Source organism: Amphiura filiformis, chromosome 7 (assembly GCF_039555335.1).
Source record: "Amphiura filiformis chromosome 7, Afil_fr2py, whole genome shotgun sequence".
Classification (NCBI taxonomy): Eukaryota; Metazoa; Echinodermata; class Ophiuroidea; order Amphilepidida; family Amphiuridae; genus Amphiura; species Amphiura filiformis.
Window position 1 is genome coordinate 39,789,807 of NC_092634.1, and position 27,582 is coordinate 39,817,388.

The 27,582-nt window shown below is 36.3% G+C and overlaps 1 protein-coding gene across 1 annotated transcript in view; it reads right to left on the reverse strand.

Moving 5' to 3' along the window:
- Positions 1 to 27,582, reverse strand: part of LOC140157844 (agrin-like) — a 338,313-nt gene that overhangs the window by 81,072 nt on the left and 229,659 nt on the right. Inside the window, 2 exon segments of the mRNA XM_072181092.1 lie at positions 391 to 597; positions 22,153 to 22,188. Of these exon segments, the coding sequence (XP_072037193.1) occupies positions 391 to 597; positions 22,153 to 22,188 (243 nt within the window).

Here is a 27,582-nt window from a genome sequence, read left to right on the forward strand (position 1 = left end):
TCTGAAATGACGAACTATGATCTTAGGAACGATGACTTACGGTTCACTTCCGGGTTTACAACCAGATTTTCGCCAATTACCGATGCCATTAGTGACCATGTGTGCACCTTGCCCTTGGTAAGCTTACTACACAAGATAGCATGGAAATATCAACAATTTTGAAACATATTGGTTGAAAAAAGTGGTGGGGTGTTAAATTGAAGGGAGGCGAATGTTCAAGGAAATACGGTAAACTAATGGAGGTCAGTTTTTAAAATAAAAAATAGTCTGGTATGAGGTGTCCAATAACGTCTAGTGGAACTGGAAAATTCTAATAACATACAAGTAAATCCTACTATAAATAAGAAAAATATAGTAGGATGCAGAAACCAATTCAATGTGTAAACTTACCGCATGGTCCCTGCATATCTATTACTATTCTTGTCATCTGTGTACATGATGCAACATTAAGATAACATTCATTCATATATGTAATAGCATCACTGCCACATACAGGTGAAAACACTTCGTTACATGTTTGCGGGCATGCACATATCGCCCGGTTATTTTGCTCCTGGCATATAGCCCCAAAGGCACATAGATGAGTGGAACATGGACCTGCAATTGACAAAAAGAAAGAAAAGAAACATGGATTTACTTTGAGAACTGTCTTCTTTAGAATTAGCATTTCGTTGTTTGTGCAGCTTATTTGCTCGGCACAGTAAATTCAAATGAGAATGTGTTGCAGCTTCTTCTGTACTCAATAATATTGCACAAATACATGCAATTGTTGCTATCTACTGATGATAGCTTAATTTGAATTCCACCACTTCCCAAGATTTATTCTCTAGCTTTTATAATAATTGTAAAAACTGTAAAACTGGAACTTGTGTATGTATACCCGCTGACATGTTGCATTCATTATGCTGGACGAAGCGGCTAAAGCATTGTCATTTTAATTCAGTAGTTTTGTTGTTGATACCAACAGAGAAATCACTGATCATCTTGATGTCAAGTGGCATTAATCATGAAATGATTTATTAGCGATCTTCCGCTTGTTTTCGTTGTTGAAAGGGATTCAATCATGTTTAACAACTCGCGTCTGGTGCGTATATATGGTTTACTTTGCTTGGGTAGCTTTGTTGAATCCCTAAAATCTAATTCTAATGCTGGATATTATTTTTGTAGAGGAACAGAATGGCCAAAACTGGCCACATGATGGGGCTATATCAGTTCAACCAATGGACCTTCCTGATGAACACTATCACTGCAGCCCTTTGCTTGCCTGATGTACTTGCCAATAAGTTTTCCACTGCAAAATTATCTCATACACCTGGATTGGAGTATCATGAAGTAGGATGCATTTTGTGTTTTTGTAAGAAATCTTTACTGATGTATGTGTGCAATTATTTTACAAATTCAGATTTTGTCATCCAAATATTTTTGGTGGTCTGAATGAAGGTACAGTCCAACCTCTCTTATCCGGACCACTTTTATATGAATCTCTCTGTTATCCGGCTGTGAAATTTTCAGAGGAAAACATGTTTTTGATGATTTAACACCTTAATTCCATGCTCTGAATGCTTAGATTGACATCTATATTGCACAAAGCACTCTAAAGCCACCTTTTAGTGCTATTATCCCATATTAGCACTTGAATCTTTTGTTGTCACAATTTCAGTCCTTGGAACTTTCAATACAGAATTTCATGTAATTCACTTATCCAGATTTTTCACTTATCCGGGCAATGCTTGGTCCCATCACAGCCGGATAAAAGAGGTTGGACTGTAGTTTAATCAGTAATCACATCCACAAAACTAAATCAGAAATCAGGAGAACAAATGTTTTTCCCCAGTTTGCAGATATCTGATATCAAATCAAATCAAGGTGTCGAATATTATCTTGCCACTTATCATTGTATTTGTCATTTGACTATACTGTGTCTCATCTCAAGTTGAGAGTAACGCCATGTTGGATTTCGTAGTGGCAGATTCAAATCACACACGCTAACCTAATCCCACGGGGTGTATACACACGCATAGAAGGGCGATTTGTTCATACTCTGGCAACCAGGTGAACGCGCCGATTCGAGTCTGCCACTACAAAATCCAACATGGCGTTACTTGAGAACTTGAAAGAGACACAGTAGGCCTATATATGATATGGCATGCAAACCCATCTGTGTATGATACTATGTTTCCATGACCTTATATTTTACACACAAAATTATTTATTTAAAGATTAATTTTTTTGTTCATGTTCACAAATCAAATCACAATGACTTATGACCAATTTTTCAACCCAAATTTGAATCAAACAAAAACATAACTATTCTTTAAGGCTTCCATACATCACCAAGCAAAAATATAAGATGTCACCTAGCAAAAGGATTTGAAATCTGGCAATGTCACTTTTATTTGAGTATACAACAATACCTTCCTTTATGGAAACAAAATCACCTGGCTGCAAGCCATACTGGTTAAATTCATAACAATGGTGCATGCAAAACTAAGTACGAAGTCAATTTTTTTTCATATTTTTGGCAAAATTCTACCCTTTCCTTGCAGAAGTTATTGGTTGTCTTTCATATCTAAAAGAACTGACATTTCAGAAAGAAAGAAAAAGAAAAAAAAAAGCATTTCAAATTCTTGTGAGACCCGCAATGTTCAACAAAATGCATTCACAGCATAAGTACAAACATACCTAGTACTTCTTACAATATCCAATACAAATCTATTATTTATTGTAACTTGAAAAGTCACAGCTTTTTGGGAAGAGCTTAACACTTTAACCTGTAGTCTCATTGTATAGTATCAGGTCTAGTTGTGAATTATAGTGTGAAACCTATTTATTTCCACAAAATTGGATCCTAAAATAGGATCAAATTTACAAATTTGATGAAGCAGAAATGTCAGTAAGCTACCAACGATGGATATTCTGTCATTTTATTTAGGACATTTTGCAGATCGGCAATAAGTTCTCTCCCTCTCAACCTTTCAATCCAACAATCCCTTAGGTTTTTCCAGTTAAAATCCATAGACCCCTTACAGAAGACATTGCCTGAATCTCTCAAACTGGGGGTGAAGATTTCAAGTGGAGTCACCCATTCAGGTAACTCCATTTAAAATCCACACTCCATGTATGGCAGATTAAGGTCATGTCTTCCACAGGGGGTGTGTGAATTTCAACTGGTATAGCCCATTTTGTCAAAATGCATGCACATTCTAATATACCTTCTCCAGAATTACCTTTGAATGTGCATATGGGTTACAAAGACTCATTCTCCACAACTTAGAGGGTTAACTTTTGAGCTTTGTAGCTTCAATGTTTAACTGATGCATGAAAGAGGTTATTGAACTTCAACTACTGGAAATGAGACAATTTTGCTGAGAGCAATTATCATAAGAGGATCAATTCATCCATGAATTGTATGCAATTATCTGGGAGTTTCGGAATCTTTTGAACTACCAGGCTGAAAAGCAATCATCGGCAATTGAATTGGAGTCAAGTTCACACTTGATCATTGTCAATTGCCCGCAAGGATGCCATCACTTGTGACAGCAGCTGTATGTGAGTTGGGTTGAATTTGGATGTCATTGAAGTAAATAAAATTCCTTTAAAAAGGAAAAGGGTAAATAAAGGAGTAATATCAAATACTATGGAAATAAATGAATGAATGTTGGTATTGCTATTGTATACTATTATTATCAATGTTGGGTTATATTGGTACATTTTGTGATCGGAAGCCGACAACTCACCACATTTGAACTCTCTAAAAGACGTTCCCCATTCATCAACATAAAATGCCACAGCACTCTGACAAATAATATATCTCTTGATCATTGTCAATTGCTGACAAGGATGCCATCACTTGTGACAGCAGCTGTACAAGTTGGGTTGAATTCAGATGTCAAAGAAATAAAAAGGATTGACTTTCAAAGCTATATACTAGCTCTGAATGGAACATAAATGAATGGAATATTTGGGCATGCTTTCACTACTAGAGTGATATAAGCAAGAATGTCGCTGAAGCCTTTTAGTTCATTTTCTTTAATTGTGTGATATATTTCTTAAGATATGCCGATCTGAGTAATTGTAATCATTCATGAAGAAGATGTGATGTCTAAGAATAAATTTAATGTACCTTTATTTCTTCAAAAAGTTTTAGCAGAAAGCCTAATTGAATGTGGCTATCTACAGAAGACAGCATATTTTAATCAAAGATGTATAATGTTTTATTTAAAATTATATAAATATTTTATCTAAAAGACAGCTTCCTGTCAACTTTTTTCTTTTTTATTTAGTGGGAAATAATTGTTCTCTTGAATTCTGCTGATGATCTTTCAAAACCGCTCTTACATGATTTTGTGAAATATGTATGCTCTGAATCTATACTTCCTCAGAGAGAAATATGAACATCATGATTCAATTCCAAATTTACCATTATTTCTTTGTATGTTAATCATAAATGTAACTAAAATTCCAATACTGTTCCAAACATTTATTGTAGCACACAAGTACATGCAACCTCTCATACAACCAACATTTAAAGTTTTCTCAAATATGTGACATGATCAAGGGGAATGAGTCACATGTCGGCCCTGGTCGAAAATAAGTTTTACACATGTTTCTAAAGAGAGCTTTCAGAAACTGAAAACCCCATGTTGATACGACTTTTCTTTGTGAAGTTACATCAATTTATCAATCACTGAGAACAATATAAAACAAAAGAATTTTAACACTTTCTTGGCCAATATCTTAAAATCAATATTAGCGACATCCGACTCATTTCCCTTGATCGTGTCACATATTCTCTGAAAGTGTTGTACAATGTAGTAAGATCTGCATTTCCCATATTTTCTTTTCACTTGGAGCTAAACAATGTATTTTCATAAATTTTCAGGTTTTCCTCCAACAATTTCCCAAACAATGCTTCGATTGAATGACATTTGCACATATTACTTGCACATAATAATCTGTCATGCATTGACTTCTAATAAACATGCATTTGAAATACTGTGGCAATTCCATTTTGGCAAAACTTTCATTATACTATTATTTCTTAACTTCGTCATGATCATTTCCAACATTTCCGAAACATGACAGATTGCATCACACAAGTAACTTATGTACACATAAGCTGTCCACTGTTGCCAAAACTATGGACCAAGCAAAGTCCCCCAAAATCTAAAGCAAATTAGACACTAGCATCAAAATCCCCCCCAAAAAAAAACCCCACATCATAATTAAGTTAAAATTATGTGTCAAAACTGAAGTTTTTTTGCTCCATCATCATTTTTGGTATAAATTTTGCCTAAAACACATTGGCAAAGATAAAAATTGTCATGATTTCAGTTGTCAAGTTATGACATCATAGTGAAAATTGCAGACTGAAATTCAACTTAGCCAAAATTGGGCAACAAATCTCAGGTTTGGTAACATTGAAACTGCAACGCATTGACATCAAAAGTCACCTCGTCTTTGACCATGAAATAACCGAATTAATTTCACGTCACTAGGTCTCAATAGTCGCCATGCCGGTTTTAACACCTCTGTCACACTGTGTCTGTGCAGTACCTGTGGCTATTGTTGTAAGCTCCAAATGGCACTTAAATTGCCTCTAAAATAACTAATAAAAATTTCAGACATGAGAACGTTTATTATTTTGATATTTTGAATTAAACTTTGTATCATTTGCTGTGTACATGAATAAAGATACCCATAATTGTGTGATTATTGGATTGAGCGGAATTAAACCGCTTCCTATGATCTACTTTTAACACTGATGATATGTTGTTTTTAAAGTTTAAAAAACTTTTCAAAAGATGATAAACAAATTCTAGAAAGTTTAAAAAGCTGTTTCTTCACAAGTTTGAGGCAAAATAGGACAAGCTCTTCCATTAGTTTGAAAATCTTGTGATTCACACTTTGAGAAACTTTGAGAAAGCTAAATTAGCAGTAAAGGAAAACAAAAACCCTTTTCAGCAGTTGATTTAATTTGTGATAAACTTTTAAAAAGCCATTTCAGAAGTTTGATACACTTGAAACTTTTGATGGGTTTGGAGAAAGTTTAAGTTGTACTTTGAGAAGTTTTTTGAAATCTTGTTGGGAGTTGCACCAATTTGAGAACCTTTCAAAAAGCTATTTCAGCAGTTTTGATAGGTTTAGAAAAAGTTTAATTTGTACTTTGACTGAGAAGTTTTTGAACATTTGTTGGGAGTTGTAGCAACTGCACTTCGATACAACCATTTCACAGTCTGCATGTGTGCAATAATTTCTTCATAAACTCATGTAAATTCTGATAATACCTCAACAGAAAATGGTACAACCCATACCCCTAAACTCTAAAAAACTTTCACCACTCAAACAGTGTAAAACCACAATAATACAAGTTGTGTAAGTGAACAAGTCACCTACTTTAAAAAGAGGGGTGCCCCCAGGATACAAGTACACTGTAAGCCCAAATAGCCTCATACCCAATCACATAGTTCAATAATCCACATTTATCCATCACAGCTCAATATTTGGCCTCAGCTAGTAGAGTATGAGTGTTAGTACCCAAAATACTCAATGGTCATTCTTATAGTACAAGCATAGTGGGGTTAAAGAACTGCGCCCTGATAGATGAGCACATCCTAATAGTAGCTAAGAATGATCTACCCCATGTTTATGAATTTGGACAACCTGTTGCATAGTGCTATTCCACTTGAAATCCACCCCCCCCATGGAAGACACTTAACCTTAATCTCCCACACAGGGGTGTAGATTTCAAATCAATCACCCGTCCAGGTAACCCAATTTGAAATTCACACCCCCTGTATGGACGATTAAGGTCATGTCTTCCACAGAGGGTGTATGAATTTCAAATAGAACAGCCCATTGTCCTGGTATTATAAGAGCAACACCCATAGAACCTTATATATTTGTTCTGACAGAAACATTCACCTTTTCCAGGACAACTATTGTAATGTATATTTACAATGGGAGTAGATCTGTATAGAACATTGGTGGTTATGTATAGTATACATATTGTTCTGACAATAACTTCACCTTATCCACCTGTAACTTTTGTTTGTGTTTCAAATTGGTAAGTTCGATGTACAATAAGAACATTCAGTATGTAGGCTTCTAAATAAATACAAAGTGCTTTTAGGTTCATCAAGCACCCCAGGGCTTCAATATACAGGTACAATTAACACTGTGCATCCAAATTCACAGTTTTTAATCAGAATATTTACAGAGCCTACCTACCAAAACCTTTTACAGAGCCTACCTACCAAAACCTTTTACAGATAACTATCTTAGCTTCCCTTTCACATCTGATATATACATGTGATCAATGTTTTAGCCTATGAGGTAGGTTTACCCCTCCCCCATAAACATCTTTAAGTTAAGTTTAACAACTTAATATTGGATTAGGACCTTGCAATACTGAAAAGTTAAAAGAAATCCCTTCAACAGTTACTACCAAATTAAAACATTCATAATTGAAGACCGAATTAAAAAGACTACCAGACCACAAAATTCTGTACTACGCAGGTCAGCAACCAATCACAGCGCGCCTTTGCCCTGACGTCAGACGCAAACTAGTGTTTTTAATTCGGTCTTCAATTATATATTCTAGTTACTTTCCAACTGGAAAGGTCATACTCAGCAGAAATGGTCAATTGTAATCTTGCAAATTTTCAGGTTCAATTCTAGGTAACATTTGTGTACAAATAAGGTGCGGATTTCAAATCAAACACATCATGTTTGCCAATTCATGAGCAGAGGAACAGAAGTAACTTAACCTTTCTGACACAGTTGTCATTTAATAAACCCTAAAAAACATGGACACCCATAAACCCAACAAAAATAATTCAGCATTTCAAAACTATTGACTCGTGAAAATACAAGCAATGTTTTGACAATTTGACTCTTCATAGGTGTTTGCTATCTACTGAAGATAGCAAGACTATACTACAGTAGCCAATGGCCACCCCAAATTTGATAGCCCTTGTGCTAGCCCTAATCTTTATTGAAAAGTTTGTTCTCCTCTTGTACACTTGTAAACATTTTCTTTCTTGGGCTGAATCTGAGAAAAACCAAGCAATTACAATAAAGGTATTGAAGGTAATGTTTTATTTAGCACAGGGGCGTTAAAACATGTTAAAACACCCCATGTGCTAAATAAACCCATTCCAAACTCGCAAGGAAAACTCAAAAACAAATACCCTGACATGTTCAAAGGGTAATTTGCACGTTTTATGACAATGTGGTCTTGAGAAACCATTTATGTTGGATTCAATTCTCATGCAGTCAACTTTACAAATAGGGTTTAACCATAAATCAGTAGAACACAATAAATAGGTTTACAGTAAGTCTAAGGTTCACAATAGGTTTTTTTGTATTACTGGTGTTGTTTTTCTTTATTTGTCTTCTCTCTCTCATGGGTACGTCTTTTGAGACGTATTCAGGGTTGCCAAAAGATTTCAGCTCGAATCGCTGCTCAAATAATCAAAAAGTCACCCAATTTTTCTCTTTACCATTGGTTTCTATAGGGCAGGAAACTATCGGAAGTTGCAGGAGCCAATGTTGAAAAGTCGCCCAAATTTGTTCTTAACCATTGGTTTCTATGGGACAGGAAATTGTCAAAAGTTGTGGGGAAAATCTTCAAAAGTCGCCCAATTGGGCTACCAAATTGCGGGTTTGGCAACCCTGGACGTATTGTTTAACAACAAATCAGACAAACAACTAACGGATTTGCTTGCAATTGAAGGAATATGCGGAGGGATTGTGCTTTCAAATCCTTCTTTTATTGAATTTTTTTCAAATTGTAATCAAATTATTCCATTATTACTAAGACACAGCATCAAAATCATGTGAAATATCTAAAAGATGTTTTCACATAAATTCTTGTATCATTTATGACAAAATAACACACAAAAACTCAGCCTTTAGCAGTGTATAACTATTTTTTTTTTAAATTTTGGATTTGGACTAGTGGTACAGGCTCAGTCAGACTCATAATCGGAAGGTTGTGGGTTCAAACCCTGGCAGTGATGCTATCATGTTGTGCACTTAGACAAGGCTCTTAACCTCTGATGTCTCTCTCCACCCAGTTGTATAAATGGGTACTGGCCTATACAGTGCAGGAAAGGTAAACAGACTTGTTGTATGAGAGGAGTGGTGACCCTTCCCCCCACAACAAATTCATTCAGGGGAGTCGGACCCAAACACTAAGGAAATAGAAATGGGCACTTTGACATGTGAGCATTGCTGTAGCATGACTTTACCCATATACATTTGCTTTCAAATTACACATCAAAATAAAAGCCATGTTCTTAAATTATTATATTGTAAGCCCATGCAATAAATGTAATATTGATTTTTGTGACATATTTGACATTATCTGATATCTATTAAGACCAAACTCGTAAATGTTGACAATTTAGATATCTTAATATTACCATTACTAAACTTGCTCATCTAAGCTTAATGATGTTGAAATCTCCACATCCCCGACATACTTGGTTGCAAGGTTATAAACTGTTTATTTGTCTATTTTCTTAGGATTTTTTACTGTTTTGGGCTCTTCAATTTTGCCTATCTCAATTGAATACCTGAGTGGAAGAAGGGCCCAACTCCATCAAAATTGTTTTTGAGATATTAAGAAAAAACTTAATATTTGGAAAAGTTTTACAGACAGAATGTTTTCATCTTCAGGGGACCTTTAATACATGAACATACAATAGTACATACATTCGAAATTATATATGATGTTTCCATGGCAACGGTACAGGTCTTAATACGAGCTGGACTTGGGCCCTTCTTCCACTAATATACTGCAAGTGCCAGTTCCGTAAGCAGATGTGTTATAAATAGCTGCAGAAACTTGATAATTATCCATTAATTGCACAAATAGAAGCATGTAATATGTTAGCAAGAAAGTTTATTGTATAGTGAAAAGCAGATTTCATGGATGAACAAAATTCCCCTTTAACCCAATATTTGTGGAAGAAGGGCCCAACTCCGTGGAGTTGGGCCTTTCTTCCATGAAAACAATGATAAAGTGTACGTGGAAGACTATTTAGAGAGTGGATTTTGGCTCATCTTTCACACACAAGGAATAACAGTCTGCTGGCAATAAAATGCTGGGTCTAACTCATTTTTGTAAAAAATTGGAGTTGGGCCCTTCTTCCACTCAGGTATTCAATTGCATTATTACAGACTTGGTCTGATTGGATCTCTTCATGTTACATATGTTTTTTATAGTCCTAAAAATATCTGCAACACACAATACATCCAACTTATATATTATTTAATGTAGAAAGCTTAGAAAAGCATCCAACTTTCACATTTCATACAATGATCATACCATTCAACCAGCTCCCTGCATAAAATATCTTGGGGTGTCAATTGACCAACATCTCTCTGGAGAAGTTATGGTCGATTCTCTCATTAAGAAAGCTACTGGCCGGCTCAAATTTTTATACAGACATTCTCAATTTTTCAACCAAAAGCTTCAAAAAATCTTTGCTCTGCATTACTGCAGTGTCATCTTGATTATTGTTGCACCTCATGGTATACTGGTTTGTCCAAAATTTATCAGCACAAACTTCAAGTTATTCAAAACAAGATGATTTGTTTTATTTTGAACCTAGCTCCCAGAGATCATGTTGGTCAAGTTGAATTTGACTTAGTTAAACTTCTAGATATCCAAAACAGGGCTAGGCAGCTGAGACTCAACCACATGTACAATATTTTCCATTCACAGGGCCCTTCTTATCTTACCCAGTTTTTTACCAAAATTTCTGATATTCATTCTCATGCCACTAGGTCAAGCTCTTGGAATTTCCATGTCCCAAGAGTTGGAAAAAATAAAAAAAAATCTTTTTTCTACCATGCAACTCTTGATTGGAATAACCTACCTTCGCATATCAAATCCATTCTGGACAAATGTACTTATAAACATGCTATGAAAAAATACCTGGCTAGAGTTGCTATGACCCATGAGTCTGCTGAATTTGTGTAGCTTACTCCTTTAGGCCCCCGCCTTTATTTTATCTTATTGTTTCGCACGCTCCCAGGCATCTTTTTGTTCTTTTTGTGGGACCCCATTGGAATTAAGTCTACACAGGAAGCTAGACTTTATGGGTCATCCTGGCAATTCGGCATTTTGGTGTCTTTTTGGTGTGCAGCTTTTCAATGTGTTAATTTTTTGTATGTTTCATTGTACAATTTTATGTCGCTTTTTGCCAAATAAATATGAATGAATGAATGAATGAATTATCTTAATATAGATTGGCTTAACTTTAAAATGCACTTTATTATGATCTCCAAACCAATTATATATCTGTAATACCAAATCAAATCTATTGATTTTGCTATCATCCATGACTAATAGCTATTTCATGACATGTCCTAATGAATCGATAATGTATACAAATATTTGTTAACGGCCTTGTAATAAGAAGTGATATCATCTTGATAATAATCAACAACCTCTCAGTTTCTACTTCAGTTATCATTTCGGTTATCAACCGTGTAAAACTGAAGAAAATCATGATTTTAATATGTGATATGATCAGACTCATCTAGATCGAAGTTGGCAAATAATGAAATTGAGATATACTGTATTTCCTCGAATAGTCGCCCCTTCAATTAAATGCCCCTTACCACTTTTTTAACCAAGATGTTTCGAAAATGCTGATATTTTCATGCTATCTTGTGTAGTAAGCTTACCAATACAAGGTGCACACATGGTTGCTAATGGCATTGGTAAATAGCGAATATCTAATCGTATATCAGGAAGTGAACCGGAAGTCATCATTCCTTAGTTCATAGTTCATCATTTCAGAGTGAGTTTAAAGCTTACGAAATGATTTTAACGGGTTAGAAATGAGAATAACCAAATGTTTACAATTTCTGACTTTGGTCCAAGTGGTATCAGATCATGTCACATATTTGCTTATAATACCTTTTCCCCTGACTATGAATATGATTATAAAGCATGTACCAAAACACACAAATGAAGCACACCTCTTAATAATATTATATTGCACACTAACTTTTGATTTTTGTTATTGCTTGTTTTGATGCACATTCTTCTGCTTACATCACTTTGTCTTCTTTTATCCCAAATTGTTTAGTTTGTTGTTACATAAACATTGCTTTTTTCAACTTAAAGAAAAAAGGGCTACATCATAAAAGGAAGATGTTAGGCATGCTCCCATAAAATAAAATAAAGATTGCTTTCTTTTATTGTGCTATTTGTTCATTTTGCTTTCATTTATTCTATATATGTATTATTTGTTTTGTCTCATATTGTGTTTTTTCGCTTTGTTTAGTATTTGTGTAGTATACACTAACTTGTACCAACACAACACCATTACACTGGTCAAATCTCAGTGTGCAAAGCTACAGTGTTGTGATAACTTTTTCCTAACACTCTATTCCAAGCATGACAGACAGGTGCCAGTCAGAGGTGTCTATTGCCACCTAAATCGTTCCTCCTCCTTGTGGAAATGCTGGAAAACTACTTATTTTTGCACATATTTATATTTCATGAATTTCAAAACTGGTGTTTGTTTGTTAATTTTGACTACTGAAATTATATTGTAAGAAAATTTGACTTAAAATCACCAGTTGCTCTATCATGGAATCAGAAAATGGACAAACAAATGTCTCAAATTGTCAACTTTAAAGGGGAGAGGCAGAAAAAGTTTGGAAGAAAAAAACATGTATACCTGGTAAATGGGATTTTGAGTGAGAAAAGTTTTAAAAATTCAGTGATTTGTATAATACATTTGCAACAATTGTCATTGAGCTATACAGTCCCACTGTGACACCACTGATTGACAAGGAGTGCAACATTTTATTGGACATAGCAGGGCCGTAGCAAGCGGGGCGGCTGGGGATGCCATGGCCGCCCCACTTTTTGAGACATTTGTTATGTTTTTCTTTGTATCTTTATTTCAATATGGGCATAGATTTGTAATTTGGCCGCCCCACATTTGTGATGGCCGCCCCACATTTTTCGACATAGTAAACAAATATTTTGTCGCAGGTTGCAAAGAACACTTTTTAACAATGCTGGTTACAGGCTAATTAGACAAAATACTCGAAAGGCATACTTGCAATGATATTAATAAGCAATGAATTTTGTTCAATTGTCATACTTTCATCCATCCAAGGAATATGCAATAAAATATTTGTCCATTTCCCAATTCCATGATCAAGCTGAATAGCAAAAAGTAGGTAGAGAAAGTCAGTATCCCAAAGTCTGCATGGCACATCCCTGTACCAATTGAAGAACCCCCTGCCCTGGGCAAATACACCCCATTGTCTTATGCTTTATACTTTATATTTTAGAGTTTGTCAAGGGCCAATAACAGTGGTTGGCATGCCAGTTTAGGCCTGCGGGCTGCCAGTTGATAACCCCTGTCTTATGGCCTCAAATTGGTTTGCCAAAAATATAGGCCTATACCCTGATACTATCGACAAGTTCTTGGCGCTAACTCCGACTTTGATGGACTTTGACATGGATTCTTGAAAAGGTGGACTTGATCCCCGGGACTTGATCACACCGACAAATCAGTTCCCTTACACCGACTGAAATCTCTTCTCATTAAATTTGCATTAGCTGCTGCACAATTGAAGCTTAGGCTACTGTGATACTGTGATAGCAGATTTACAAACTTATGTCATTATAGGTGTATAACAATAAATGACACAAAGTCCCTTCAAATGTAAATATACACATTGATAGGTTTAATTCATTCTCAAATATTGAAATTACGAACATATGGGGCTACTTCCGATCATCTTGAGAACATTTACGGTGGTGAATAACATCATGAATATTGACAATGTCTTCCAGATTTTGTTTCATTTTGTTTGAGCCACAAAATATTAAATTTTGATGACCATGAACAAACCATTACAAGCAATATGCATGGATCTCTAGGATATTCACCCCTCAAAAGGTGGGTGGGTATACAGGTGGGTCAGTCCATGTCGAAACAGATTGAGTGTACACCCACCCTCTTGGATTTTGCTCTCCTTTGGCTCAGGGGTACCTTTCATGGATCCCTAGGTGAGGTCACAAGAAAAAAAAAATTCAAATTCCATTTCGTTTGTGAATGGCGGGCAATCAAAGTTTGGCGACCTCGACCAAAATTGTGAATTTAAGGGGTCCAAATGACAAAGTGCTCTCTTTGAGGGGCACTTTCTTCTTAATTGAATCAGTTGTGATCCTCTTTTTGAATGTGGTCACTCACTGGCTGTGTCTGAAATACCTAATGCCAAAAGATAGATTTCGAATTTCGTTGGGATTTCAGAGGGGTCAAAATCAGCACTTCGTACTGTTCAATCAAATTATCTTGATTTTGAAGGACCCATGATAATGTCACAGTGCACTTATAGGTCCTAATTATGTTCAGAATGGATTAACCATATGCCAATGTCTATGAGCAATTCAAAAAAAAGAGAAATTTCTAGACCCCTACAGAACTTTAGGCCACCCCTAAAGTGGTTCAGCCACAAATGGCACTTAAAGTCGGCAAATTTTGACCCTAATAACTTTAGGTGTACACCAGATATGAATTTCTAGTCTTTTGCATCTGAAAGAATGTAGTTTAATGTTACTAGGAACATAAGATTTGTTTTGTATTTTTTGTGTTTTAGTATTAAGTTGACGCTTTCAAAAATAGTCATTTTTGCCTAACATGCCATGCATACAGGATACGATACAAAATGCCAATTTTAGTATGATATTTTTTATATTTTTGATCACTTTATAGCCATTTGTATTATTTATCCTGATATTTCAAGTTGCTCTTGAGTCAAGTAATAAGAAAAAACTACTTTCTAATCCTCTGTATGGATTTTTAAGGGGGTCAAAAATGCACTCCTGGCAACGATGCACATGCAAAGTACAGGTTATGGGGTCAAATTTTCAGAATGCTCCCAATTATGTCAAGTAATATATCAAATTACTCGTATGGTCATGAGGATTCAAAAAATGTATAGTTTGTTATGTGTCAGACCTTTCAGGAGGGCGCTATGACGAAAAATGTTCATAGGTCAACGACCTTTTGAAAGTATCAAAACACAAAAATACAAAACAAATCTTATGTTCGTAGTAACATAAGACTACATTCTTTCAGATGCAAAAGACTAGAAATTCATATCTGGTGTACACCTAAAGTTATTAGGTGTCAAAATTTGCCGATTTTAAGCGCCATTTGTGGCTGAACCACTTTAGGGGGCCTAAAATTCTGTAGGGGGTCTAGAAATTTCTCTTTTTTAATTGCTCATAGACATTGGCACATGGTTAATCCATTCTGAACATAATTAGGACCTATAAGTGCACTGTGGCATTATCATGGGTCCTTCAAAATCAAAGATAATTTGATTGAACAGTATGAAGTGCTGATTTTGACCCCCTCTGAAATCCCAAGGAAATTCCGAAATCAATCTTTTTTGGCATTAGGCATTTCAGACACAGCCAGTGAGTGACCACATTCAAGAAGAGGGTCACAACTGATTTAATTAAGAAGAAAATGCCTCTCAAAGAGAGCGCTTTGTCATTTGGACACCTTAAATTCCCAATTTTGGTCAAGGTCGCCAAACTTTGATGGCCCGCCATTCGAAACGAAATTGAATTTGAATTTTTTCTTGTGACCTCACCTAGGGTCTATGAAAGGTACCCCTGAGCCAAAGGAGAGCATAATCCAAGAGGGTGGGTGTACACTCAGTCTGTTTTGACATGGACTGACCCAGGTGGTATTTGTTGGCCAGTATTTTGTTGCATCCCATATAATACGGTAGTTGGGTGCATCCCATACCGTACACACTAAAAACTACGGGGTTATATTTTCCGTGGTCATTTTAAATTGACCACGTTTGGGGTTGTTTTGACCCCGTAAGGGGTTGTACTGTTTTAATTTGACCACATTCACGAGGTCATTTTAACCACGACGAACGTGGTCAAAAACTTTGGGGTCATTTTGCCGAAACTGTCGCGCATTGATATCAGTTTCAATGTTCAGCTTTGAAAATCTCAATTCATAAATGAGTTTAAACATGAGCTGCAATTAATGTTTTTTTGATTATTAAATATAGCTAAGTTTTTGACCGACGTTGCCCAATTTTACAACTTAATAATGACTTGCATTTCGGAACTATTTGCACGTACGGTGTGCATCGGCTTCCCGCGTCACATCAGCGCCATATTTGTTCTGATTGTGCAGCCTGAGCAGATTGTCGTGTGTCTGCATGATGGAATATGAAAAGTTACTTGGGAAAGTGGGACTGCAAGGATGCATAGACCCATGTCTATGAACGCAGATTCGGACAATTTCATGCTGTCGTGGCCGGATGTCTTGGCTGCAGTTGTTTAGCTTACATATCAATGATATCACGTAAGCTTATAATGCGTGAACTGTCATGAGGCATGTCAGTGTGATACACAGATGCATTATGTATAAATTTGCTGCTTATGTAATGCTAGTGTGCAGAGACACACTTATGTCCTGGTGGGACCAGCAATATCAATACCATCCATCGCATCATACTAAAAAAATCCAAACAACCCCTAAATGTGGTTATTGAGTAACCCTATTATAAACAACCCTTTCAAATGGGTCATTTCATTTGACCCCGAAATGTTGTTATATTTTGACCCCAATGGGGTTACATTTTGACCAAAATACGTGGTCATTGAAATGACCATAGCCAATGGGGTCAATATTGAATAACCCAAATAAGGCAACCCTTTTTTCATTTGACCCCGAAATGTGGTAATATTTTGACCCCAATGGGGTTACTATTTGACCCAAATACGTAGTCATTGCAATGACCAGGATCAATGGGGTCAAAATGACCCCGTCCGTGGTATGTTGTTTAGTTGATAACTATGCTGGGGTCAAAAATGACCCCGTTTGGGTCATTTTTTGACCCCGTAGTTTTAAGTGTGTATAAGGCCCTTATGCTTTTAGGTTAGGGTTAAGAATAATAAGGGTTAGTGTTTGGGTCAGAGTTAATGTCATATGAATTCAGTAATTACACTGTTGTTTTCTTGTATTTAAATGTCATTTTTCTTAGGATTTGTTTTATTATGAAAAGATATCAATATGTGGTGTTTAATGTCCATTTTTCCTTCAAATTTGTGCATTATGGATTTTAATCTAAATGCAGGTTTCAGAGGACAAAGCCCTCCTATTAATTTGAATGTAATTTGTGTGTGGAAAGTTTGAAAGTTCCAAATTTGCAAAAGTCTAAAAAAAGTCCCAAAATATTACAATTTGCGAGTGTTTTTGGTCAAAAAAGGTCCAAAATTGCCCACCCCCTGGGAATAAGGTCCACTTTTTCAAAATCAGCACCACCCCAAAAAAAATCCTGTGTACGGGCCTGACTTTGCCAATTATGTAGGGCCTACTGTTTCAATTGTTTTTAAATTCACAATTCTAAGCTTCGATACATTGAACAATACACAAAGGTAATATATTCATGTGTTGTTAGGGACCGTTCACAAACACTTGTAAGGAGGGGGCCTGATGCAAAAAAATTTTATCGCAAAATTTTTTCGGGCCCCCCCTTTACAGACCTCGAAAATTTCAGGGCCCCCCTTTTTTTTTTGAAAATTATCGGTCAACCCCATAGAAAAGCATAAACTCAATTTTCCCAGAAAAATTTGTGGCCATTTTTTTCAGGGCCCCCTTAGGAGGGTCAAAATTTTTCAGGGCCCCCCTTTTTGCATCAGGCCCCCCTTACAAGTGTTTGTGAACGGTCCCTTATTTTCGCAGTGGCTGTTAGGAAAACAAAGTCAAAGAGCTCAAGTATATTATACCAGCCTGTGTCACTTAAAAAGTTTCTTAGACAATGTACTACCTTAAATAATGTTAAACATAAGCCTATTGTAATGACAACAGCTTATTGTAACAGTATGGTAATATCTATGTCTCCAGTCTGTCTGACACACATAGAGAAAATATCAAAGGTATCTAAATGTTATCACATGATATCTGTTGTACCTAGATGTGATAAAGTGAAATAATTAAGTAACTTAACAAGCAAAATCAATTATCAATCTTATATCTGATTATTGCCTATTTTCAGGATACAATATGTAAGGCAAACTTTTAAAAACTTGCTCATCCCCGTGTACCTATATAATGATGTTAACAATTTAATAGTAAAAAGCAGTCGCATGAGCGTAGCATTTTTGCAATGTTTTTTGTGTCTACATCCATCCTTTGATTGGAAAGCAAACTGTCAATATATCGATCAAAAGATGGACGTACGACTTCCATGATCAGAAGTTGCATGCCTCTATGTCAAATCCCTACCAGTCCACATAACTTCAATGTGACTTTTAGCGCAAGTCGCTAGTCATGCCTGAATGCTACAATGACCAGTAACAATTTTTACGTCGCTCTCACTGCGACTGCTAATATGATATGGGCATCTAAACATATTTATGTGTAAGTTGTAATATGCTACACTATACACATAGCAGACTTGTACCCGAGTCCAGCTTGTCCGAGTCCGAGCCGAGCCGAGTCCATTTGTATCCGAGTCCGAGCCAAGTCCGAGTCCTTTTGTGTCCGAGTCCGGACTCGAGTCCAAGTCCAGGGGTGCCGAGTCCGAGCCAAGTCCGAGTCCAACAAAAAGTGGACTCGAGTCCGGACTCGAGTCCGAGTCCGGACTCGAACGATACATCTCTGTCACATAGTAAGCTAAGTAAAACTATCCTGAAATAGACTTGAACTTTTAGAATGTCAGGGGCATGCATACCCATCCAAGATGGTCTACATATTTTTAGTTCAGTAGTACAACTTAAACGATGGGGTAATTAATTTCAATATATCATCCTCATCACAGGTGCTATGCGATTGAGTCCAATAAAATACAATCAAGCTGTATGCGCATCAGTTACAAATCGGACATTTAAGACGGAAGCTTATATTAATTTGACAGGTCCCAATTAATTTTATGACAATAAGGTTCAACCATAAAAATAGTTCATCAGTTCATTGAAACATAAAAAAATAGTTCATCAGTTAAGTTGGGCAGCTGCATTCTAATCGTTTACAGGAAAGAAAAGATACTAGTGTTTTACAGGATATGAAAAAATGAAAAGAAACATCACTCATTTCTAATCATTTTTATTGAATTTGATGATTACCGGTAATAGGTCAAGGTTGCAGAATTTGACAGCTATTGTTATAAACCACGAATGGACACTTTCGGACATCTGACCAAGTTTGCTCAATTTACAAATATCATTTCTGTCTCAAATTGATTTTAAGTAAGAGCAGCAACAAGAAATAAGTATGTTCAAATGTCTTGAAAAATGAGGAGAAACATCACTCATTTCTAATCATTTTTATTGAATTTGATGATTACCGGTAATAGGTCAAGGTTGCAGAATTTGGCAGCTTTTGTTAGTCTTACAAATAATCGACGAATGGACACCTTCGGACATCTGACCAATTTCGCTTAATTTGCAAATATCATTTCTGTCTCAAATTGACAAGTAAAGAGCAGCAACAAGAAATAACTATGTTCAAATGTCTTGACGGACTTTAAAACTATAATGTAGGTTTTGAAACGGAAATTATAAGAGACAGGTCTGGTATCAAGTAGGTAGTATGGAAACCATTAACTATTGACTCATCCTCCAGGCATCTTGTCTGTATACTGTGTTCCACAAAAAACCTGACCCAGGCATCCTTCTTTAACTCCCTCCACGCGCGTGTCGACTTGACACCCGCGTGGAGGGAGTTAAACTGTCGACTGCAGACGACATGTTTAAAAAAAAAATTCAAAATTCAAAAATTTCAGAAATGTAAATTTTCATGACCATATTTGGAATCAGCATGAAAAATGCATTAAAATGAGTACAAACAAGCCTAGTATTGGTTCAGTAGTTCTTAAGATAGCTATTGATATTTTGAGAAAATATTTCAAAACTTGAACTTTTTCCGTTGAAGCGCATGGCAAGCACGCAGAGCATTAAACATCTAATTTGTAAAGGATGTATCTCAAGATTGATGATATTTCATTGCTCTCAAAAATGTTGCTCTTACATACACTATGGACCACAATGACCTCATCCTAATGACATAGTTCTCTAACCTCAATTAAACAATCATAGTGCAAAATTTGACCTCAAATTGCAGAGTGTGAGTTTTTGTACACAAATTTTCAAAGGTCATTCAATGAATGTACAAATGTATTGGGGTTAAAGAACTGCACCCCTGATAGATGAGCATGTTGTGGATCCTAGTGATACCAATCCAAATGCGATATTTACACATTCTTTGCTCACCCACCTTTAGTATCACAACATATGGCAGTTTTTTCTCATCTTTTTAACATGAATTTAGTATGTGACACTAGATGATTTAGTCACGATTGTACTCTAGTGACATAGGCTGGCATATGAACTTTACCTAGATAGATGAGATGAAAGAAGAAAGGGCATGAGCCTATCTGTCAAGCAAGCAATTCTGCTGCTTCTACCAGGAATCTCATTGTACATGACTTACACAACTGCAATGAATCCAGATTGGTATAGATTTCCAGAAGAATTTAAAGAGGAGAAGAGAGACATGTCATGTAGCTCTGAGAAAGCTATCATATTTTGGGTTTGTTAGTCTTGTCACACACAGAACAATATAAAACACTTCAAATAAGGAAAGTCCGCAGTTATGTAACCCGTCCTACACTAAAACCTGTTCTTGTTTTGACAACTGAATTGATAAGATTGTGTGCTGCAAAAGTCGTAATTTTAAACTCAAGGGATGCCATCCGGATATGACGGGACAGGGATATGGAAAGAGGTCCGATTTTAGATGCAGGAGGAAACGATTTTGAACTACCCTGCTTTTGGCGATTTTGAGCTTTTACTAGACCAATAGACCACTTGACATCATTGTTTATCAACAAAGGCTAGGGACTGGTGTATCGATATGCTTGAACGAATCGCTACACTAGTGGTTCAATGGCTTTCTTGTGAATTTGTACTATATGAAATGTGGTGGGCGATTGATGCACATGCCCTGAGCAAACTACGATTCGTACACAGACTACACACACTGCGCACTTCCTTTTTTTTGCAGAAATGATCTGAATTCTGGTGGACCAAATTAGATCTGGATTAAAATCTACAATGTGAATAGCCCACAGATCTAAACCCAGAGCTCATCAGTAAAGACTTGGATGATGCCTTTTAGATATATATAGCTCAGATCAATTTCTTAAAGCGGTGCTCTTTGACTTCTTGGCATTAATCATTCATTGTTACACCTGAGGCATTGGAATATGTTGTAGAGTGCATTTCATGATGTAATATGTGATGTCAACTTTGTGCCACTTCATTTTGTCCACCATTAAGGGGTGGGGAAATAATTATGTGTACCCCCCGGGTGAAGGAGCAAAGATTTGTAGCACAGTAAAAAAGGGGAGCAAGTTTTGGCAGCCATACCATTTTGAGAATCCACCACCTTGGATACACATACTTATTGGACAGCCCCAAATAAATCAAGTTATCTAAAATATTACATTGAAGGCTCAGAACAACACTGTCTAGTATCCATTTTTTTAAAAACAAAAATGACATTTTGGTGCAAAAATAACCGGCTTTCCTGTGATTACATTTTAACCCTAATAAAGTAACAGACCAGTGAAACAAAGCCTTATGTCCAAAGGCCCATTCTTTAAATGTAATTTTCGCAAAATGTTGTGTCAAAATGGAGATGGACAGTGATGCACCAAGCCCTCAACATTTAACTTTATACTAATATACAGGGTGTCCCAAAATGATATGTACACTTTACATATCAATTTAAAGTTACTTGACCTTGACCTTCAATATAATTAACCAAGCACCATCTTTTGCTTAACTTGGTCTTCGCAAAAATTGTCTTTGCTATAAAATTGTATTGCATCAATTGGACATTGAACCTCAACCTTTCACTACCAGGATGTTTTTATAAAGACATGATTGTGTGTACCAGAACTAACCATTTTGAGACTGTATGCAACCTTTCTTTTCCTTATTTTATGTATGCAGTTATTTTTATTTTTTCATTGATGCTCTCTACAATTTTAACAATATGTATGTTAATTTTTGTAAACAAATCCTGACTTGTTGTTGATTTAAAAAAAAAAATATATACTTACCCTCTGTGACAGGTTCCCTTGAAATATATGGTATATCAAAAAAAAAAAAAGGAAAAAAAAACCATATTAATACATAAATTCAAAGATACATTGTAGAACATAATGTGTATGACAGTCACATCAAATGAGTGGAGGGGGCTTTGCGGTGAACTGCTTTTCACGATATGGATGAAATAATGCATGAACAAGAACATAGAACAAAAATCATGACACAATGCATGAAAAAGAACATAAAACAAAATCATGACTTGATTTGGCTCTGAAGATGGCCCTCGCTGGAGTTTCGAAAGCTCAGCCCTCCAAAAAGGATTTCCCTAGGGAAAGATCAAAATCATGACTTACTAGTATTTATAAAATCTGAATGCCATTGAAATCGACTTCAATGGAAATATTATCTCACATTTGATTTTTGCTTCTTGCAAAGCCTACCCTTGTGACTGGTCACATTAATGTGCTTGAGCACAGAAGAGCATTTGGAGCAACTGACAATTTATATATCATCTCTCATCATGAATATAAATTGAGCATCACAGCACAAACAATAGACCCTTCTTTCATGATGATACCGACTGAAACTACAAATTAATTATTCATATCTGAGACAGAGGTACAGCAGGTAAAATAATCACAATAGTAATGTTCTAACACATGTTATCCATTCCATCACTGTGAGCTCAAACGACCTCATACCGTCGCATCGTTCATTGACCTCCATCTAACAATCTTAACTCAAAATTTGACCTGAAGTTGTGGGGTATGAGTTTTTGTTCCCAATACATTTATAGGTCATTTAATGGATGTACAAACATATTGGGGTTATAGAACTGTGTCTTGACTATGAGCATGGTTGGGAGTCAATTGCATCTTCCTATAGTACCTGTATGGACATGCTTATCCTATCTTATCAATGTGTTATGAAGGAAAACACATTAAATTTGGAAGTAGTACACACTAAAAACTACGGGGTTATATTTTCCGTGGTCATTTTGAATTGACCACGTTTGGGGTTGTTTTGACCCTTCAAGGGGGTTGTACTGTTTTAATTTGACCACATTCACGAGGTCATTTTAGCCACGACGAACGTGGTCAAAAACTTAGTGGTCATTTTGCCGATACCGTCAGCGCATTGATATCAGTTTCAATCTTCCGCTTTGAAAATCTCAATTCATAAATGAGTTTAAACATGAGCTGCAATTAATGTTTGTTGATTAATAAATAAAACTAATTTTTTGACCGAAGTTACCCAATTTGTCAACTTTATAATGACTTGCATTTCGGTACTATTTGCACACACGGTGTGTATCGGCTCACGTGGTCACATCAGCGCCATATTTGTTCTGATTGTGCAGCTCAGCGGATTGTCGTGTGTGCTTGTCTGCATGATGGAATATGAAAAGTTAGTTGAAAAGTGAGACTGCAAGGATGCATAGACCCTTGTCTATGCACGCAGATTCATTCCAATTTCATGCTGTCGTGGCTGGTGTCTTGGCTGCAGTTGTTATAAGCTTATATCATGTAAGCTTATAATACGTGAACTGTCATAGGCGATGACTGACTGTGTGTGAGTGTGATACACAGATGCATTTTGCAGTTTGCTGTTTATGTAATGCTTTCTCTGTGCAGAAACACACTTATGTCCTGGTGGGACCAGCATGACCATAGGCCTACTAAAAAAATCCAAACAACCCCTAAATGTGGTTATTGAGTAACCCTATAAAACAACCCTTTCAAATGGGTCATTTCATTTGACCCCGAAATGAGGTCATTAAGTAACCCAATAAGGCAACCCTTTTGAAGGGGTCATTACATTTGACCCCGAAATGTGGTAATATTTTGACCCCAATGGGGTTACTATTTGACCCAAATACGTAGTCATTGCAATGACCCCGACCAATGGGGTCAAAATGACCCCGTTAGTGGTATGGTGTTTAGTTGATAACTATGCTGGGGTCAAAAATGACCCCGTTTGGGTCATTTTTTTTGACCCCGTAGTTTTAAGTGTGTAGAGAGGGACATTTTGGATATGTTTTTTATCAAGAAAATCATAGAACATTGTGAGATGGTGTGTATTGGGGCTGGATTCGAACCAGGGGCACTATAAAAGCCAAAATAGTCATATTTACACAAATAGAGGCCTGGAAGAGAGGGACATTTTGGACCTTCTTTTTTTATCAAGAAAGGCATAGAACATGGTGAGATGCTGCATATCAGGGCTGGATTCAACCAGGAGTACTATAAACCAAAATAGTTGTATTAATACATGAAAGCGTAGATGATGTGTATCAAGACTGGATTCAAACCAGGGTTACTATGAACCCAAATAGCTTTGTAAATATGAAAGCATAAAAGTGGACCATGAGATCTATGCTAGATTTGAACGGGCATTACAAGTCATTACTCTTTATAAACCAAAGCATAGGCATAGAAAGTAAGATTACATAACTTCATAGTCAGTATCAAATTATAGTTGTGACTATAATGACTAATTTGAATGAATAATCAAGATGATGCTGAAAATAAGCGAATAAACACATAATTGTGCTTACATTTTATGATTTGTCAGCAAACAAACAGGCAAACAAATTGACATACACAAAAAAATCACTGGTCATTCATCCGGCTGCTGTTCCTTGCAATCAGAAATCAATTTTCTTCCAGGCCTAATTTTTAACTGACCTTTACAAAGCTTAAGAACCGAAGTCCTGTCTTGCACAAATTATGAAACTCAATACTTTTGATCATCGTAATGTAGGAGACGTAATCTGTAACATTGTGTCATGATACCGATAGGCGTATTTTTGATTAACTGTAACAACAGCGCATAAAGATTGCTGGCAATGTGACTTCCATGTGCGCCATATATTAGCCTACATTTGTCTACAAAATTAGTCAAGAGCTTTTATAATGAATATGTTGAGGACAAAAATGTGTACAGTTTGAGCAAGTGTTGCATACAGGCCAAGAGAAATAATAGGGATGTTATTGCATTTGGGAGAAATTTTATGCTTCTCAGTTAAAGAAATATGCAAGTTTTTGTGGTAATCTTGGCCACAGCATAGGCCAACTTGTGAACATTTTAAGTATCTTCCCTGAAATGAAGAATATTTTTCCAGACTTTGCTCAGCACAATTATAAATTTCTGACAAAGCCTGGAAATGATTTTATATATTGTGATGCGATCAAGCAAAATGCGTCATTGATCAAGTAAATTCAAAAATTCTGTTTTCAATTTCATTTTATGTAGTTTATAGACCTTCATGTCAATGAAAACTCCATCACAATTGGACTTAGGGTTCCACAGATATGGTCATTTTAGCATTGCTCAGAACAATAAAATACAAAGGAAACTGAATACTATTATTGACTGTATCTCAAAATCAATATTAGTGACAAAAGACTCAATTATCTTGATCACACATCACATATTAACTTAGTATTAATTAAAGCATGTGCACAAGATACATATGCACACAAAAATAACACATTTTGCAGGTAGACTCTTGCTAAGGGTACACAAAGGGTCAATAGTACTACACTCTGTGACTCTCCCCACTGTATTCCATCTTGAGACAATTTGCATAAATAAGTACAAACATGCCTAGTACTGATATGATAACCTACATTTAATCAACACCACAATAGAGAATATGAGACAAGCAAGAGAGAACACCACCACCCAGATGTGGATGTAGTAGGGTGCCGATTTCTTCTCCCCAACATCCACAACAACAGATTCCTTCATCATCGATGACGAAGATGCCTTCACGGCCATGCAGTTGGTCCAATCCAAAATCACAACAAAAAAGTTTCCACACAGCAAAATTTATAATATATTCCTTGGCTTATTATCCTGGTACTAGTGGCAGCATGGTCCAAAACCAGCACAGAGCTTGCATATATTCCATGGCACCAAAGTCAAAATGTGTCAATTTTTACTACAAGTCAAGAGTCTGATGTTTTTGGACAATATAACACAGCACTGGTTTTAAGTCCTGCTTATACACTTCAATCAGGAACCCTACAGGCCTTTTCAGCACCAATTCTTCCCTGGTTTAAAAACATGTCCCTCACAATGGAAATCTATAGACTAAATTTCCTCTGCCCTGGAACCGTTTATAGACTGGACTGAACTTTTGCACTGCATAAAGCCTCCTAAAGGACCAGTCCATTTTGTGATAGGGGTGTGTATTGATCAGATGGGAGGGTTGCATAATGATTATAGTGGAATACCATTAGTAAATAATGCCCGTCCGGTGACTTAGTAAACTTTGAGATTGATCATCATTGTGTAAATAATGCGGGTACACATAGTTCATCAAATAATCAAAATGCAATTGACGATATAGATTATAGCAAAGCATGCGTGCAACCTGGTTTCAATATTATTAGTTGATCTGTACAATAGTACCGTTGCCTTCCTTCATCTTTTTTACTTGGAATAAGATTATAGATCAGAGTGCATGGTAGATTTTATCTTTTCAGTTGAACTTGCTTAACAGGATTGGGATCTTAAAGGTAATATATAAAAGCCTATTTGTGTGTTCCTTTTGATTGGAAACAGGTGTAAGATATTAAAAAATCAGACATAAGCCTACATCATATTATTACATGCGGGGCACTCTGAAACCCTGAATTTCCGCGGACTGGACTGGAACGGACTAAAACCGAGTCGGGATCCATCTTTTAAATATTTACAAGTCCAGTTATGGAAAATATGGTTGGGACTGTGTCAGGTTGGGCCACTTATTATTCGGGCTGGGGAAATAATTTAAAGCAAGAAAAAAATCAATGTAACATTTCAGAAAATGCATGCCTGGAATTTTGCGAATGTTTATCCATTTAAAACACTTATCGCCTTACATTAAATAATGAACTACACCAATTTTGTGCTTTCCTATGTAATTATCGCAAGGTTGCAACAATTAGCGAGTGGGATCTGAATTTGATGCTTTGTGTTCGAAGTTCATAGATTCACAATACAGGGGTACTGACAAAAAGAGATGGTCTGGTCCAGTCTAGAAAAAAAACCTTGCAGGTTGGGGTGCACCGGGTTTGCCTTAAAAGTGTTCGGTCAGGTCAGTTGCAGGGTAGCTGGGACAGGAAGTCTGGGATTGGGGGTGAAGAAAATCTTGCCCACATGGCTCTTCATCATATATGGCCATATTTGCTGTTAAAGGAACATGTTGGGATAAAATTGCATGAGAAATTAGGATAGTTGTGTAAATTGCTATCTTCAGTAGACAGCACAATTTTCTTGTTCAGCTATCTTCTGCAGACAACTCAATAATTCCATTCAGACACTATTTGAGGTAGGCCTATAACCTTCTCATGATTATCATCCACATGATCAAATCCACAACATTTGTACAATTAACACAGGCCCTGAATGCCTTGTGCACTGCCCAGGGAGGGCTGTCTGGCTAAGTTTTG